Below are 14,042 nucleotides of genomic sequence, written 5' to 3'. Positions count from 1 at the left end.
AGCCTGTCTTTTGTAGAAGCCATTTGGATCTATTGCCACCTTGCCATAGTCTCGGAACCCCATCAATGACTTAGAAAAACAGTTGGCTAGAATTATGGCCCGCATGAACAAAGTGGTGTGCTTCCGGAGTCTCACCATCTCTTCTGCGTATCGCTGTCTTGTGCTTGCCGATCCTATCCTTAATAAACTACGTTGTTTCCCCCACATATCCAAGACCACGTGGACATTTTAATGAGGTGTATAACAAACTTGTACAGACATGTATTGTTTAATGCAGAAGGTTTGTTCTCTTAGGCTGCGTTTATAGTGACGGCGACGCGACCGATGACGTTGCCACTGGTGAAAGTTAAACTTTAGTTTTAAGCGACATCGCTGGGAACAAGGCCAGTGACGTCACCAGGCAGGAGGGCAGCGCTCTATGTTTGGTTTAGAGACAGTCACGTGACGACTGTCTCTAAAAAAAAAAAAAAAAAAATTCGCTGGCTTCCAAATTTTTGGTCGCGACGTTGCTCCGTCGCCATTGCGCTTACTATAAAGCACATGTGACGGATTCAATGGATGTGTTTTGGAGTGATGTCGCGGTCGCAAAGCACAATAAGCGCAGCCTTATGATGTGTAAAGCTACCTCGTTCCTGTATACTGTTACATTGTGAGCAGCTGCAGAACCTGTATGCACCATGTTTGGGGTTTGCTAGGAAGCTCTGTTGGGTAGTGAAATCCCCTACGTCCGCTTTAATTAGCGTATCCCAAATGGTTTTGATTCTTTTGTATGAGAAAAATGGAGGTGCTGCAACCTTTGCTTTAAGTTGTTTATCATGCGGAAAGAGGGTCCATTGTCTATGTACAATGTCCTTGATTTTGCCACTATGGGCATTGTGGGTAGAAACAAAGGGGACCGAGTATTCCTTCATTATTCTATCCATTTTGGTCTTTAAAAGGTCAATCACTCTAGTCTGTCCCATTTTTGTTTTTTCAGTAATGAAGAGGGTTAGTCCCTTTCAGAGAACCTGGTCTCCATCTTGTCTAATCCCACACTGACATCCTGCGCTCTGCTAATGATCATTGTCGTTTGAACGAACTGGCTATAGGGTAGTCCCTAGATGGTCCCTGTTGAGTGAGACTTCTGTAATGAAACAGATTGTTCCTGTCTGTCGGTTTGAAGACGTCTGTTGCTAGTTTGCCCCATCTAATGCCTGGCTTAAGTGATCTACGAATTGCCGTAGTGTGGACTCATCACCCATCCACAACAAGAACAAGTTAATGTAACGTGCCCACATCGCACAGTCATGGTGTCCATATACAAATCTCTGTTCAGTCATTCATAAAGATGTTGGCGTATGTGGGTGCGACATTTGATCCCACCTCTAATGTGGGATTTAATGTATGTACCTCGTCTCTGTATGTAAAAAGAGTCCTTTTTGTAATGTGGTAATGGACCAGAAGGTCTGAAATAGCCCAAAAACGTTTGCCCCCCATCACCACGCTGGTTGGTGGAGATTGTTTAGTTTATTGACTTTAAAAAGAAACGGTACAGTTGACTAAGGATTTTTAAATATGGTTTTGTGCCGCACACAAGGCTATTTATTTTTTGAACTTTCATTACATTCGTGAGCCATTCTTTCTGAATTTTCTGACTCTCACTTTTTGTAACACTTGTATCGGACTCTAGCACGCAATACCTTTCATAAAGATGCTTTACTTTGTTGCCATACAGCATTTTCATTTTGTAACCCTAGTTACCACTTAGTCTTAGGCCTCGTCCATGGTAAGCGCTTGCTTGCTGAAGCGTGCTGACGCTCGCTCATGCTTGGCACTGAGCCCCTACAGCCGCAATTAGAGTAGGTTTTAGCAGATTTTTTAATTCACGCGCTTGCCACTGGCCCTCCCCCGTCCCGCCCCCTGGCGCGCAGGGCAAGCAACCGCAAGGCCAGGGAAAGCACCCGCTTTCCCTGAGCCTCAGCACGCAAGCGAAGAGCCTAGCCGAGGGCTTACTGTGGCTATTCTGGAATACTAATGCAGGCATATTGATTTAGTTTAAAAAAATAAAACGTTTCTCTGTTAAGCAGCAATACCACTTTACCCGCCCCATAGATATATATATATATATATAATATATATATATATATATATATAAATATATATATATATATATATATATATATAGAGAGAGATATAGAGATATAGAGATTTTTTTTTTTTTTTTTAATGATCGCCCGCTTGGTTAAGAATGTAGAATTATACATTTTCTCATATACAAATAAGAACAAAAGAAAAAAATTTGTGTATATGTGTATGCGCGCACACACTTTTTAAAAAAAAATTCTTTTGTTCTTATTTGTATATGTGAAAATATATTATTCTACATTCTTAACTAAACGGGCGATCATTTGGTGCTCCTGTTATAAATCTGTATACACAAAATCAGGATTTTTAAAGTAAATGGTAACCTTTTAACTTTGTGCTGCAGTCTGTGAAATGCTGCAGTCTGTGAAATGCTGCAGCTGCAATGTAACATTGCATTGGTGTAACACATTGTTACAGCTTTCAGAATAATAGACAGTCTGCTGGTTGGAACATAGCAACAGATCTATTTGTGATACTTTGTTGCCAAAGGGCTGAGCTAAAAAAGGTGTGCCAAAAACTGTTTCAAATGAGGAAGTGGATATAACGTTCTAAATGGTTGCTGTAGCAACCAGAGGATGATTTAGTATATTAAAAATGGCATTCGGAATTAAAACACAATATGCACACAGTATTTAATACTACAGAACTGATTTAATTTTTTGAATGGATTTTTCCCATTTTGCTGATTTAAAAGTACTTTGGGACTTGTGGTAACCACACCTTCAAGTTGCTTTTATTTATCACCTGTATTTGCGTAATTTTTTTTTTTTTTTAATTCAAATAATTTTGTGTGCTGGGATCCCACATTATTCCATATGTACTAGTGTTTTTGTTTCAAAACACATCATGGGCTAAGTCTGCACTTTTAATAGTCTCAGACCTCTGCATTAGGACTCCATCCGGCAAGTGTTGTGATCTACGCATGCGTGTCAATGTCTGTTTCCTGTTCTATAGATTCATTGTAAGTTTCGATACCTTTCTGAGGTCCAACATTAGGCCATGATTATACCTAAAATCGCCTGCGCGAGGCTGAAAAACAAAGCAAACATACCTGTAGCGGCATACGCACCACCTGGAGCTCCAGAGCGGCCGACTTTTGAAGAGGATTTCCAAAATTGTTTTTGGCAGGCGACGGCCATGTCACATCAGCGGTTCAGCCAATGAGGGCGAACCGCTCACGGCCACGCCTCCTTATCTCCTCTCCTGTCTCACTCACTGCCGAGGCTCCTTGAACAAGATGCCGCACGGCAGCACAGGGTGACATCACTGGATCGCGCTGCTGCTCAGCGGCATCTGGTATAATCGAGGCCTTAGATGAAATTATATAGTAAAGGGCTTTCAATACTGTACTGTTGGGCTATACTGAAGAAGACACGTGAGGTTTTGAAAGCTCCGTACTATAGTTTACTCTGAAGATCTCTACTGTTGGGCCCCTAAAAGGTATCGCAACCTATAACAAATCTACATTTCTCCAGGACCAGTTTGGCTACTAACATTTTGAACTACTTTATTGTTATGCAACAACATACAGTATCCATATTTGAAAAGTAGATATTTTTCTCTCTCCTGGTAAAATGTTTATGGAAGTTACAATCTAAATACATATGTATTTTTAAATACGTAAGAATGTCCTTCACATTTATACAGTTTATTGTTCGGTGCGATGCTTTTTAGCGGACTGACATAGGAGTTCTTCATAGATTAACTTTATAGGTGTATTTGAGAGATTACTGCTTTAACCTAGTTAATGCTTTATTGGTAACCCCAACTTTGAAACATGACCAGCTGAACAGGTTTGTTTTTTCTTTTCTGCGGTTATGCATTGTACCCTGTTGTATAACACAAGCTGCCTAGATAGTGTCTGGGCTGCTTTTTAGAGTTGTCCTTTCCTTTCTAAATATTTTCCAAAACCGACGAGTACTCTTCCTTAAAATACTGATCAACCACTTGTCCACTTTGCGATGCGAGAGAATTTAGCTTTAAAATCAAATTTGAAGATCACATTTTTCAATTTAGAGGTTAATTTTAAAATCCTCCAGCATTTTTTATTCACTGACCGTGTAGGTAGAGCAATGTGTAAGTCCCAAGAAGAAAGAACTGCAAAACATGGAGAAAATGTTGCTCATGGTGAGCAGAAGAGTTGAGCGTGGAATGTTAACCTGCTGCACCTTCTACAGAGGGAGCAGCTCAACTAAGCTAGTCCTTCAGCATTCCTGTAGTAATATTTTACCTCTCTCGAAAGAGGCAGCCATTGTTGACATAAATTCAACAATGATCTTGGGAGCCATAAATTTGTTGCTGCATTGTTGCCTTGGGTACAATCCCCAACAAAAGCACCAATTATTGTTTATTCTCTGGTATGTTCTGTGCTTGGTGCAGAAGCTTTTGTGCCTGTTTTTGTGGTGTTAAAGCTTACGTTAGGAAACCGCCATTTTAAAGAGGCAATCCAAGCGGTTTTTTTTTGGTTTGGTTTTTTTTCTTCATTTTTTTAAAATACAGGATGGAAGCAGTGGGTCTCCGGAGCTGAACCCCATTTATTTCAGCTTTGGGGACCCCTTGCTTCGGATGTACTTGCCTCCGTAGTGGGTGCCATGTTATGGCTGCTTTTCAAAGCTCCCGGGCTTCCGATTTGGTCCATGTGACGTTGAAACTTTAAACTGACACCCCCTTCATAGGTTAGTATCTCTGGAAGCAGGGGGTCCCCGGAGCTGAAATGAACAGGGTTCAGCTCCTCAGATACCCAGCTTCAACTCTATATTAAAAACTTGGGGGGGGTGGGGGGGGGTTTGTGGTAGAAAACTGCATGGATTGTTCCTTTACAGGGGCAGCCCCATGTAACAGGACATACTGTACAAGTAAATAATGTGTCGGTGATGTAAAAATGTGACTTATTTTCACTTTTTTTTTTTATGGTCTAATGTTGAGGACTGACAGTTTTATCATTAAAAGATGTTAAAGATTGTAAAAATCTGAAAGTTTCTGTTTACCGTAAAGTATTTTTAAAATATAAACATTTACATTTGTCCGCTAGAGTTATCCTATTAAAAATGTCACTGTGCTCCATTCACTTTCTTTGTCCTGAAAGGGACTGCCTCTTTACAATGGGTATAGGGAATAAGGTGATGACTACAAAGCAATGGTCACGCAGTTTGCAAATTAAATATTGTTGAGACCATAAAAGAATTGGGACTCCTAGGGACAATATGGTATTTGTTACTTTTGCTATCACAATAAAGCATGCAAGATCTGTGCAGACAAAGTTGTCCAAATAGAAAGCGTGTCATAGTACCACTAGGTGGCTCATTTATCGGTCTTGTCTTTAGCAATAACATTATTCCTGGAAAAAAGGAACATGCTGAGTATTTATTTTCTTCATATATTGTCATGTTGGTGCAATGCTACTGAAACAGTTCTTGTTGCAGAATTATGGGTGGGAAATTGGAGTTATTCTTGTGCTCCTACACAATCTGAATTTTCAGTCAGGTGTTCTTAAATATCAAACAATGTATAGCAATGATTAATTTTACTATGCACAGGTTTAATGGCACTCATCTAATTATTTAGAACTGCAAAGTCGCTATTGAATTAGAAGTCGCATAGAGTTGGATGCGCTACTTGACCTCTGATTACTTAGCTCATTCTGGTTACATCATTGATCCAGGTGTTGTCTTTGAGTGGATATCAACCAACACATCTAAATGTGATAGTCTTGAAATGACTTATTTTTTTATTTTACTTGGCGCCTTGTGCATTGTCTCATCATGACAGGCTGCTGGGATCCATATATTGAATATTGTATACATTAGAAAAATAAATATTACTGTCATCTGCAACCCTGTTTTTTATATTTCTGTTAATTTCCTTTCAGAAAACAAATATGTATCGTCACAAAGGCCTCACTGCTATTATTTCAGTTGGACAAAGTTTAACTTAGAAGTGCTTTTACTAAATTGCATTTTCTTCCTTTTAATCATTGTTTCCTTAATTTTAGGATATGTCAAATAGCTTTAGTAATGTAAGCCCCAATCATAAATTGTATAAAGCACCATAACAAAGATCACTGTATAATTAAATAAATTTGCATAACTTACCGTAGTTTTCTCTTGCAATCCTTTAAGTATTTTTCGACTCTGGAAAATGTTTTTTCCCTGGGAAAAAAACATCTACTATGAGATCTTTGTTGCCATGCACTTTTATGACGTTCAGTGACTGTCACAGCAGTCGGCATCCGGTGGTGGTCTGATCAGTTGATCCGTAAATGTTGTGTGGTTTTCACTCATGACCATTAGCGGCAGTCTCGGGAAATAAATATAATTTTTTTTTTTAAATATATATAATTGGATCCAGGTGGTCTCCAATGCTGAACCTTGCTAGATTCAGAGTCGATGGCCCATCTGGTTTCTACAATAATTACCGGTGAAGGTGTTGGTGCTCCTCATGGAGAATCCAACATGGCTGCCAGTGTCAACCAGTAAGAAGCTGCAACCAACCAATGGTGCAGCTTTCTATTGGCATGCAAATCCTTCAATATGTGAAAGCAATATTGTTTCTGCTGGAGGAAGATCCAGTAAGTATACTGAACCGGCGACCTCCTGGTTCCAATTATGTAAAAATTCCCTGGCAAATTGCTCCATGAAGCTGCCGATTAACCAAACTTATTTAATGTCATCACTCAATTTGTACGTAGATCTTCTTTGTTTCAACTGTTTTGTGAAAGAGAAAATTAAAATGCAACATCATTGTTGATATGCGCCCTGCACTCTTCTTGACACCAGCATGTTGTGTATTTTTATTATGTTGGCATGAGTGGAGTTAATTAAAATACCAATCATAGGGAAGTCACAGATATTCACCAGTGCAACTAGATAATGAAAAATTACCATTGTAATACATAGATGTTTGGGATTAACTAGTGAGAAGATTTAAAAACGTTTAACTGCCACCTAGGGACAGAGCTTTTATTTCTAATGACTGTGAAAAATGTAAAATTCTTCACAGCTCAGCCTTAGTCACTTAAAGATTTGTAGCGTTCTTTCTTTAACTATACGATGTACATAAACTGAAAGCAGTATGTGTTTTAGATTGTGTGGTATTTCTCATGCAGTTTAGGGCTGCGGTGCGGAAACTAGGGGGCGCGAGATTGTCTGTCTGACGCAGGCGCGGGGTTTACAGAGGCCCCGCGCGCTTCCCGAGGGGACTTAAAATAAGTGCAGGGGAAGAGGCGAAGGCCTTTGTAAACTACACTTAACTTGTCTCAGACGGCTTCTGGAGACGTGTCGCCATTGCAACGCTGCGTCAAATGACGCCGTGAGGTCATGACGCCTGGAGCCGAGGTGGGAGGGGGAAAGCCAGCAGGGGGCGCAGGAAAAATAGATTGCGCTCCCCTGGTTTAGGGAGTCTCAGACCCAAATGTATAACATTTTATATGTAGAATAAAGCTGCTCATAGTTTAGTAAGCGGACACTGCTTTAGATTTCATATTGTTGACGTAATCTGCCAGCTAACCTGTAAGCCATTCGAAAACCTGATGCTTCCTACCTCCTCGATTAACTGGTGTTTTTCTGTTTAATTTTGCAGGAGAGAAATCGAAACAAACAATAATCGTACGGAGATTTCCTGCTATAATCACAACACTAATGATGCAGACTCTAGAAATGCCTACTTTGTCGAAGACGACATAATGCTTTTTATTTCTGCTTAAGGTGACGTCTTTGAACACTTTAACACAAAATTGACTTATTTCTCATGATGGTTCTCATCAGTGCATCTGCCCTTATACTCTCTCACCAAACACACTTGAGAACTTCGTCAAGCACTTTCTGTCCTGAAGCTTTTGCCAGTATCTGCTGTCTTTTCGTAATCCTGCATCCTAGCTAAGGCGCAGAAGACTCACTGAATGCAAGGATCCTTTATCGTTTTGAATGAGTTAAATACTAACGACCATTAGGAAAGTGGTTAGATTATGAGATTCACGCTGCTTTATTTTTTATTTTATTTTTCTGGTGTCCTTTTTATTAGCTGTTTAAAATTAAAAAATGAATAATGCCATGTTTAATTCTGGAGTAAACTCTAGTTGTCTATCAAATTATTGTAGTAACATTGATACTGTATGGCAAACAAACATTTAACCTGCAGTTTAGCCAAATTAATTTGCTGTCTGCGAATCAGTGGAGACCTCTTCTTTTTGTTTCAACTGTTTGGTGTAAGAGCATATTAAAATGCAGCTTCGTGGTCACCTCTATTTTAACGCATATTTTTTGTATTTCTGTAACAATATTTACCGAATCCCTTTACTGCCAAAAGCAGGCTATGCTTCTGACTCTTCTGAAAGGAAAGAGGGGGGCAAACATGAGCATCGATCCAAGTATCCTCTGTTTGCTACCACTCAGTGTAACAAATCTCAATGTTTTGAGTAAATGTACCTCAGTTCAAAAGAGACTTTTTTGACCTTTATAACTACATTTAAAATCCTTCAATTCATATTCCTGGGTGTTTGCAAGCCTGACCAAGCGCTCTCATTAAAGTGGAAATTTACTCCTATAGCTGGTTTACTAGCTTAATAAACATAATTCTTGACTAGCAAGTATACGTTTGGGGTTTGGCACTTCTTTTTCTTTCCTTCCCCTATGTCTTTGGTCTCCTTAGCTCTTTTTTTATCCACTGCTTAAACTAATCATTTTAATTTAGGTGGGCTCTGTAGGAGTAGGTTTAGTGTTTATAAAGCCCCAACCTGCTTACTTTTGTCCAATATATTTTTGAGTGCCTATTTTTCATCTCTTATCTAGTTCATATAAATCATTAGTAGCTACTGGTAATTAAATAATTAGTATATTCTGGTAATGTATTCAATGAAATATAGTAATGTAAAATATATGAGCCTTTTTAAAATGGCAGTGACTAGAAATTTTCTTACAACGGCTTAAAAAGAATCAGTCTTCACAAGTGGAAATTTGGGGTCAATGCCACATTGTTTTCTGTGTTATATCTTCAATTCTAAAGAATGTTTGTCATGCTATTCAGAGTTAGGTATGCAAATTTAAGGGCAAAATTCTGAAGCAAATGAACAGTGACAGAATATCATGTATGTGTTATTTCACTTTATTTATTGTAAGTCTTATGTAAATCTCCCCCCTCCTCTCCCCCCCTGCCCGGCTCCCTAGGGAGGTTACAACGTTGTGGTGTGTGTATATGGCTACTCCGCATAGTTTACCTTGACTCGGTGTTGGAATACATGCGGCCGGGCGATGAGGCAGCAAGGTTGTATAATAATGGGCGCCAGACACTTTTATAGCATAACTGTAATTTGTCCCCAAACGTAGGGGCCGTTCATCCACCTATTGACACGCATGTTTACATCAGGCATGAATACTGTTCTTCGATCAGTGCCCTTGCTTTACACTAGAGTGAAGGTACATATCTTGTTCCTTTACTGTGATAAGACCTGGGCCCCCTCCTAATACTTTTGGAACTACTTTCCTCATTATTTCGCTAATACTAAGCCCATTGGGGATTCTAGGGGGTCCTGTATACGTAACCCAATACTTTTTTAGCTGTTATGTTTACGTCCACTTCAGCCTGAAAGGAATATAGATACAGATCTGGAGTTAGAGCAAATCCGCCAGCATCCAGGACTTCTTGTTACTGAGGCACCTCTAGCTCAGGGGTGCGCAAACTATTGGCGCTGCGCCACACCTGCCTGCTCTCCCCGGTGCTCGCGCCCCACTACCTTGTTTTCCGGCATCAAATGGCCTCGGTGACGTGACGCCTCGGCGTCATTTGATACCGCATTGCCATGGGGATGGGTCATGTGGCGTGGCGTGGCGTGACGTGACGTCACATGGTCCTGCTGATGCCGCATTGCCATGGCGACACGTCACCACACTTCTGAATCCTGGTACGTTGAGAGTTACAGTGGCCTCACCTGATCCCCTGGCATTAAATTAAATGCCTTGGGGAAGAGCGCGGGGCCTCTGCAACTGCCTGTGCCCCCAGGAAAATCTTGCACCCCCAGTTTGCGCACCCCTGCTCTAGCTCATGCCATTTTATACTTGGCACGTATCTTGGACTCCCTTAGTCTACTCTAGGGATCCTAACTGACAATGTTGGTGTCCCTATCTAGAAGATTAAAGTAGGTGGGTCTGGTCTATTCTATCAACTTAAGAACATGGGTGCCTACTCTCCCAGTCCTCCTGGAAACTAAGCGTCCAGAACTGTGTCTCTTCCTTAAATACCCCTGCGTGACGTCTGGATCCCCATAGCAACCCAGGGTGGGCCTACACTAACACTGCTAGTAACCATTTAGGAGGGGGGGGGGGTGTCACACATACATGCTAAATGCAGACGCAAGCAGAGGTGTGTATCCCAATACAAACATAAGATAAAAAGAAATGCAGCACACCAAAACATTCACACAAATGGTTTGATATGCTGTAATTTGAATCTTTTTAATGTTGTCTGGTCTTTCATTGTTTAAAAAAAAATGTTTTTTTTTAATGCCTGTTCTATTAGACTCAGACTTTAGCAACATTGGCATTTTGTAAGTGCATTTCCAACTACTCAAGATGCTGGATAAATGACAGGTTTAGGGCTGATATGATGGATTTGCTGGTACCTTTTATTTGCATTCTTTTAATAAAAAGCCTTTATAGGTGCAATCCCACATAGTTGGCAAGAAAACAACTTTGTCAAATAGAGATCTCTATATATCAGAAAATATGTAAAACAAATGGGCACCTTTTTGCACTTTTGCACTTTTGAATGTGAAAGTGTTTGTCTGTCTGTCAAGTGTTGTCTTTACCCACCTTGTCTTCTTTGAGCCAGTAAAGCGCTCTGGCTGTACACGCATTTACTGGACACGGGTCTCAGACAAAAGGGAGCATTCAGAGGAAATCAAACACCTCCCAAGTGTCGACTTTCCATATTTACATGATAACTTCAAAAATACCTGTAGGTGTCCGCTTTGGGAAAAGGTCATTAATCACCCAGGTGTGACTCCGTAAAGATATTACTGCCATTAGTACACTTTGGACATAGGAGGGTTTGCCCCTTTAACAGATAGAACAGACTACAAGTAATCTACTAATTATTTTTGTTAGTCCTTGCAGTCTCCCATATTCAGAAGAAAAAGCTGGCGATTAAGCAGGATGGTATATTCAAAATCAAAAGTAGACTCCCCCTGCATGTTTATTGGCCTTTGTTGATGTATAACGTTGCACTGCAATAACAGCAAATATTCTGTATAATTTGTGCTTGATTGGTTTCCCTTTTATTTTACATCCATCAGGACTTAATGTGTTGCATGTCCCTTTTAAGTACTGTGGGGAATAATGTTTTGACCCTTTTCCATTTTCAATAGTATTTTTATAATGAGCAGCCTGACCATTAGTATCACATTTGCAGGTTAAATAAGGATGTCTTTTCAGAGACCAGTATTCGTTGGACTACAGAATGTATGAACATTCAGCAGTAGCTGTTGAGCTAGTATTACCTGTTTAGAACAACACAGGAGATATGTGGAAGTTGAATACATTGAAAAAGCTACAACACTGCAGAAACATTTACACTATGTTTATTCCCCAAGTACTGCCAGTATTAAGGAGCTAATGTACCTATGTTCTACCCGTCTTTTCTCTTAAACTTAAGAGTTGTATCCCTCCAAAGCGTAAAATATAGTTATTGTACAAGTTAACAGTTTTAATAAATCTTTCTAAGTTAGGTCAGGTTGTATAATAAACGGTTTATTATATACCTATATCAAAATATATAAAATGGCATTTGGATTGAAATAAATCAATTTGGATATTTTCTCTGTGTATAGATGTGTAGTAGAATTATACAATTTATTGCAACTACTGAACTTGTTCAGTTGCAGTTGTTTTTAAAGGGGTATTCTTCCTACTACAAAGTTACATTTCACATTTGGTATTCTTTCACCCGTAGCATACAGATATAAAATCTGGCTGCGTTGCACGTGATAGAAATAAAGCATTTCTTTGATCTATAACTCTGTATGTTTTTCAAATCTGGTTACAGGGAGAATTCAGTTGTATTACACAGTTGTGCCTCTGCATCACTCTGCCTCTTGTGAGAACTGTGGTGACCCAGTCTTGTATAAATGAATCTTATGTATGCAACTCAAGTTAAATATCCCCTATACTGTATACAAATACAGCAGAGCAAAGCAGTCCTTTCAGAGCTGGAAAATAAACGGTTAAAAGCCAATAATTGCCATTTATTTCTTTTAGCTGGTGTTTATATTGGTGTTTTTTATTTTGCACTCCTTAAACCTTCGCCTACTATATTGAAGTGGTATCCAAGTGATCCTTAACCAGCCATGGACACTAGAAAGTGCTTGAAATGGAAGGTCAAATGGTTAATGATAAACTGAAAAATGTGGGTTTTGTTTTTTTAAGTAATGAATTCTTTCATTATAAACTATTTTTCTTTATTTTGGCCATCGTCATTTTAAGTGAAGACAGAAAATATTAAGTATGGCACCCACATGTTTAAATGCTGAGTGATCTTTGAAGACCGGAGAATAGGCTGAGAGAACATGTGAGGTGGGTGTGTGTGTGTCTATACATAAGTGGAGCATAGACACAAAATGGAGTTCTACTTGAGCATATAGTGCAGTTTGAATAAGATGGAATAGAAGCCTTCCGCATGCTAATTTAGATGAGAACAAATGTATATGTTGATAGCACTCCAAAAATTAAAGGACATTACAAAAACATATTTTTTCAGAGGAAACAAGTTTTGGGGCTCACACCCTTCGTAAGGGCAGTGGTGGATATACAAACAAGTAAACAAATGTTTAAATACCCACCCCCAGGTGTAGCACATTCCCCAATTTTTTTTCTTGCATACCAGGGCTCGTTCTGGTGTCAACATAGTCTGTATAAAAAAAAAAAAAAAAGCTATATCTATTTGACTGAAAGACTCTTGTCCTGTTGTTACCAGTAAGATTATGTATAGTACAATACATTCTAAGAAACTTAAAAAAAAAATACTACTATACAACGAGGATTTAGTCATATTGCAAGACAGGTGTGTTTAGGCTTTGTGTAGAAATCTAAGTGGAATACCTCACAGTAGGATAGTGCAAACATCTGGGCACTTGGTAGTAACCAAGTGTGTAATGTGTATCAATGTAAACACTTAAATTCTGATGATGTAAAAGAATATACATATCTAGTGTTATATAAACATACTAAAGTAAACTTGTGAGTGCAAAAATACTGTGAATTAGTGTGCATATGGTGTAAATAGGGCGGGAAAAATGAATAGCAGGGTAGATAATGAAAATATTTTTGATGGTAAACCAAAAAGGGTATATACTGTAGCATATGTCTGCAAAGGACCAAAGTTCTCAATGTAGCTAAATTATTGTAAAAATAATCTGGAGTCTAATGGTTGCTTTTCAGAGGATATCCCAAATCCAAACAGCGAAGATCTAAAAGAAAAAAAGAGAAGCGCCCGCTCCATAGTGTAGAACCTCAATAACAATTTATCAAAGGCCAAAGATAAAATAAGTACACTCACAAGGATAAAGTGTTAAAACGCATTTGTGAGAACCTCATAGCCACCAGCCGGATGAAGCAGTTGGGTAACAAGCGGGTGTAGGTCTCTCCAGGATCGTCGGTTCAGGTAGACTCCAATGGAGACTTGACATGAGTCAAGGTGCATCTAAATATATATATATATATATATATATATATATATATATATATATATATTAAAAATGAAGAAATTAGTAGGCACTCAAGTATATCAGGATCAAAATAAATATATAAAAATATTGCAGTTCATAATAAAAGATAAATAAAATAAAAATGTCCAGCTGGGAACCTGTGACTGCTGGATCTGGAGTTGAGCCACCAGCAGTGAGTGTGGTCCTTTCCCATGAGGATTGTGGTCCG

At 39.1% G+C, this 14,042-nt stretch overlaps 1 protein-coding gene and 1 long non-coding RNA gene across 5 annotated transcripts in view; both read left to right on the top strand.

Moving 5' to 3' along the window:
* The window catches only part of LOC142484363 (uncharacterized), a 116,306-nt gene extending 104,378 nt beyond the window's left edge, over positions 1 to 11,928 (top strand). Inside the window, exon 2 of the long non-coding RNA XR_012797828.1 lies at positions 10,199 to 11,928. This is a non-coding gene — a long non-coding RNA (uncharacterized LOC142484363). The remainder of the gene's footprint in view (positions 1 to 10,198) is intronic.
* The window catches only part of YTHDF3 (YTH N6-methyladenosine RNA binding protein F3), a 34,989-nt gene extending 23,061 nt beyond the window's left edge, over positions 1 to 11,928 (top strand). For all 4 annotated transcript variants that reach the window (XM_075584030.1, XM_075584031.1, XM_075584029.1 and 1 more), the window contains one exon: positions 7,702 to 11,928. In XM_075584030.1, the coding sequence (XP_075440145.1) occupies positions 7,702 to 7,725 (24 nt within the window). In that variant the 3' untranslated portion in view covers positions 7,726 to 11,928. The remainder of the gene's footprint in view (positions 1 to 7,701) is intronic.
* Positions 11,929 to 14,042: the final 2,114 nt, after the last annotated feature.

Source organism: Ascaphus truei, chromosome 2 (assembly GCF_040206685.1).
Source record: "Ascaphus truei isolate aAscTru1 chromosome 2, aAscTru1.hap1, whole genome shotgun sequence".
Classification (NCBI taxonomy): domain Eukaryota; kingdom Metazoa; phylum Chordata; class Amphibia; order Anura; family Ascaphidae; genus Ascaphus; species Ascaphus truei.
This window is presented reverse-complemented; position numbering and strand designations above follow the sequence as displayed.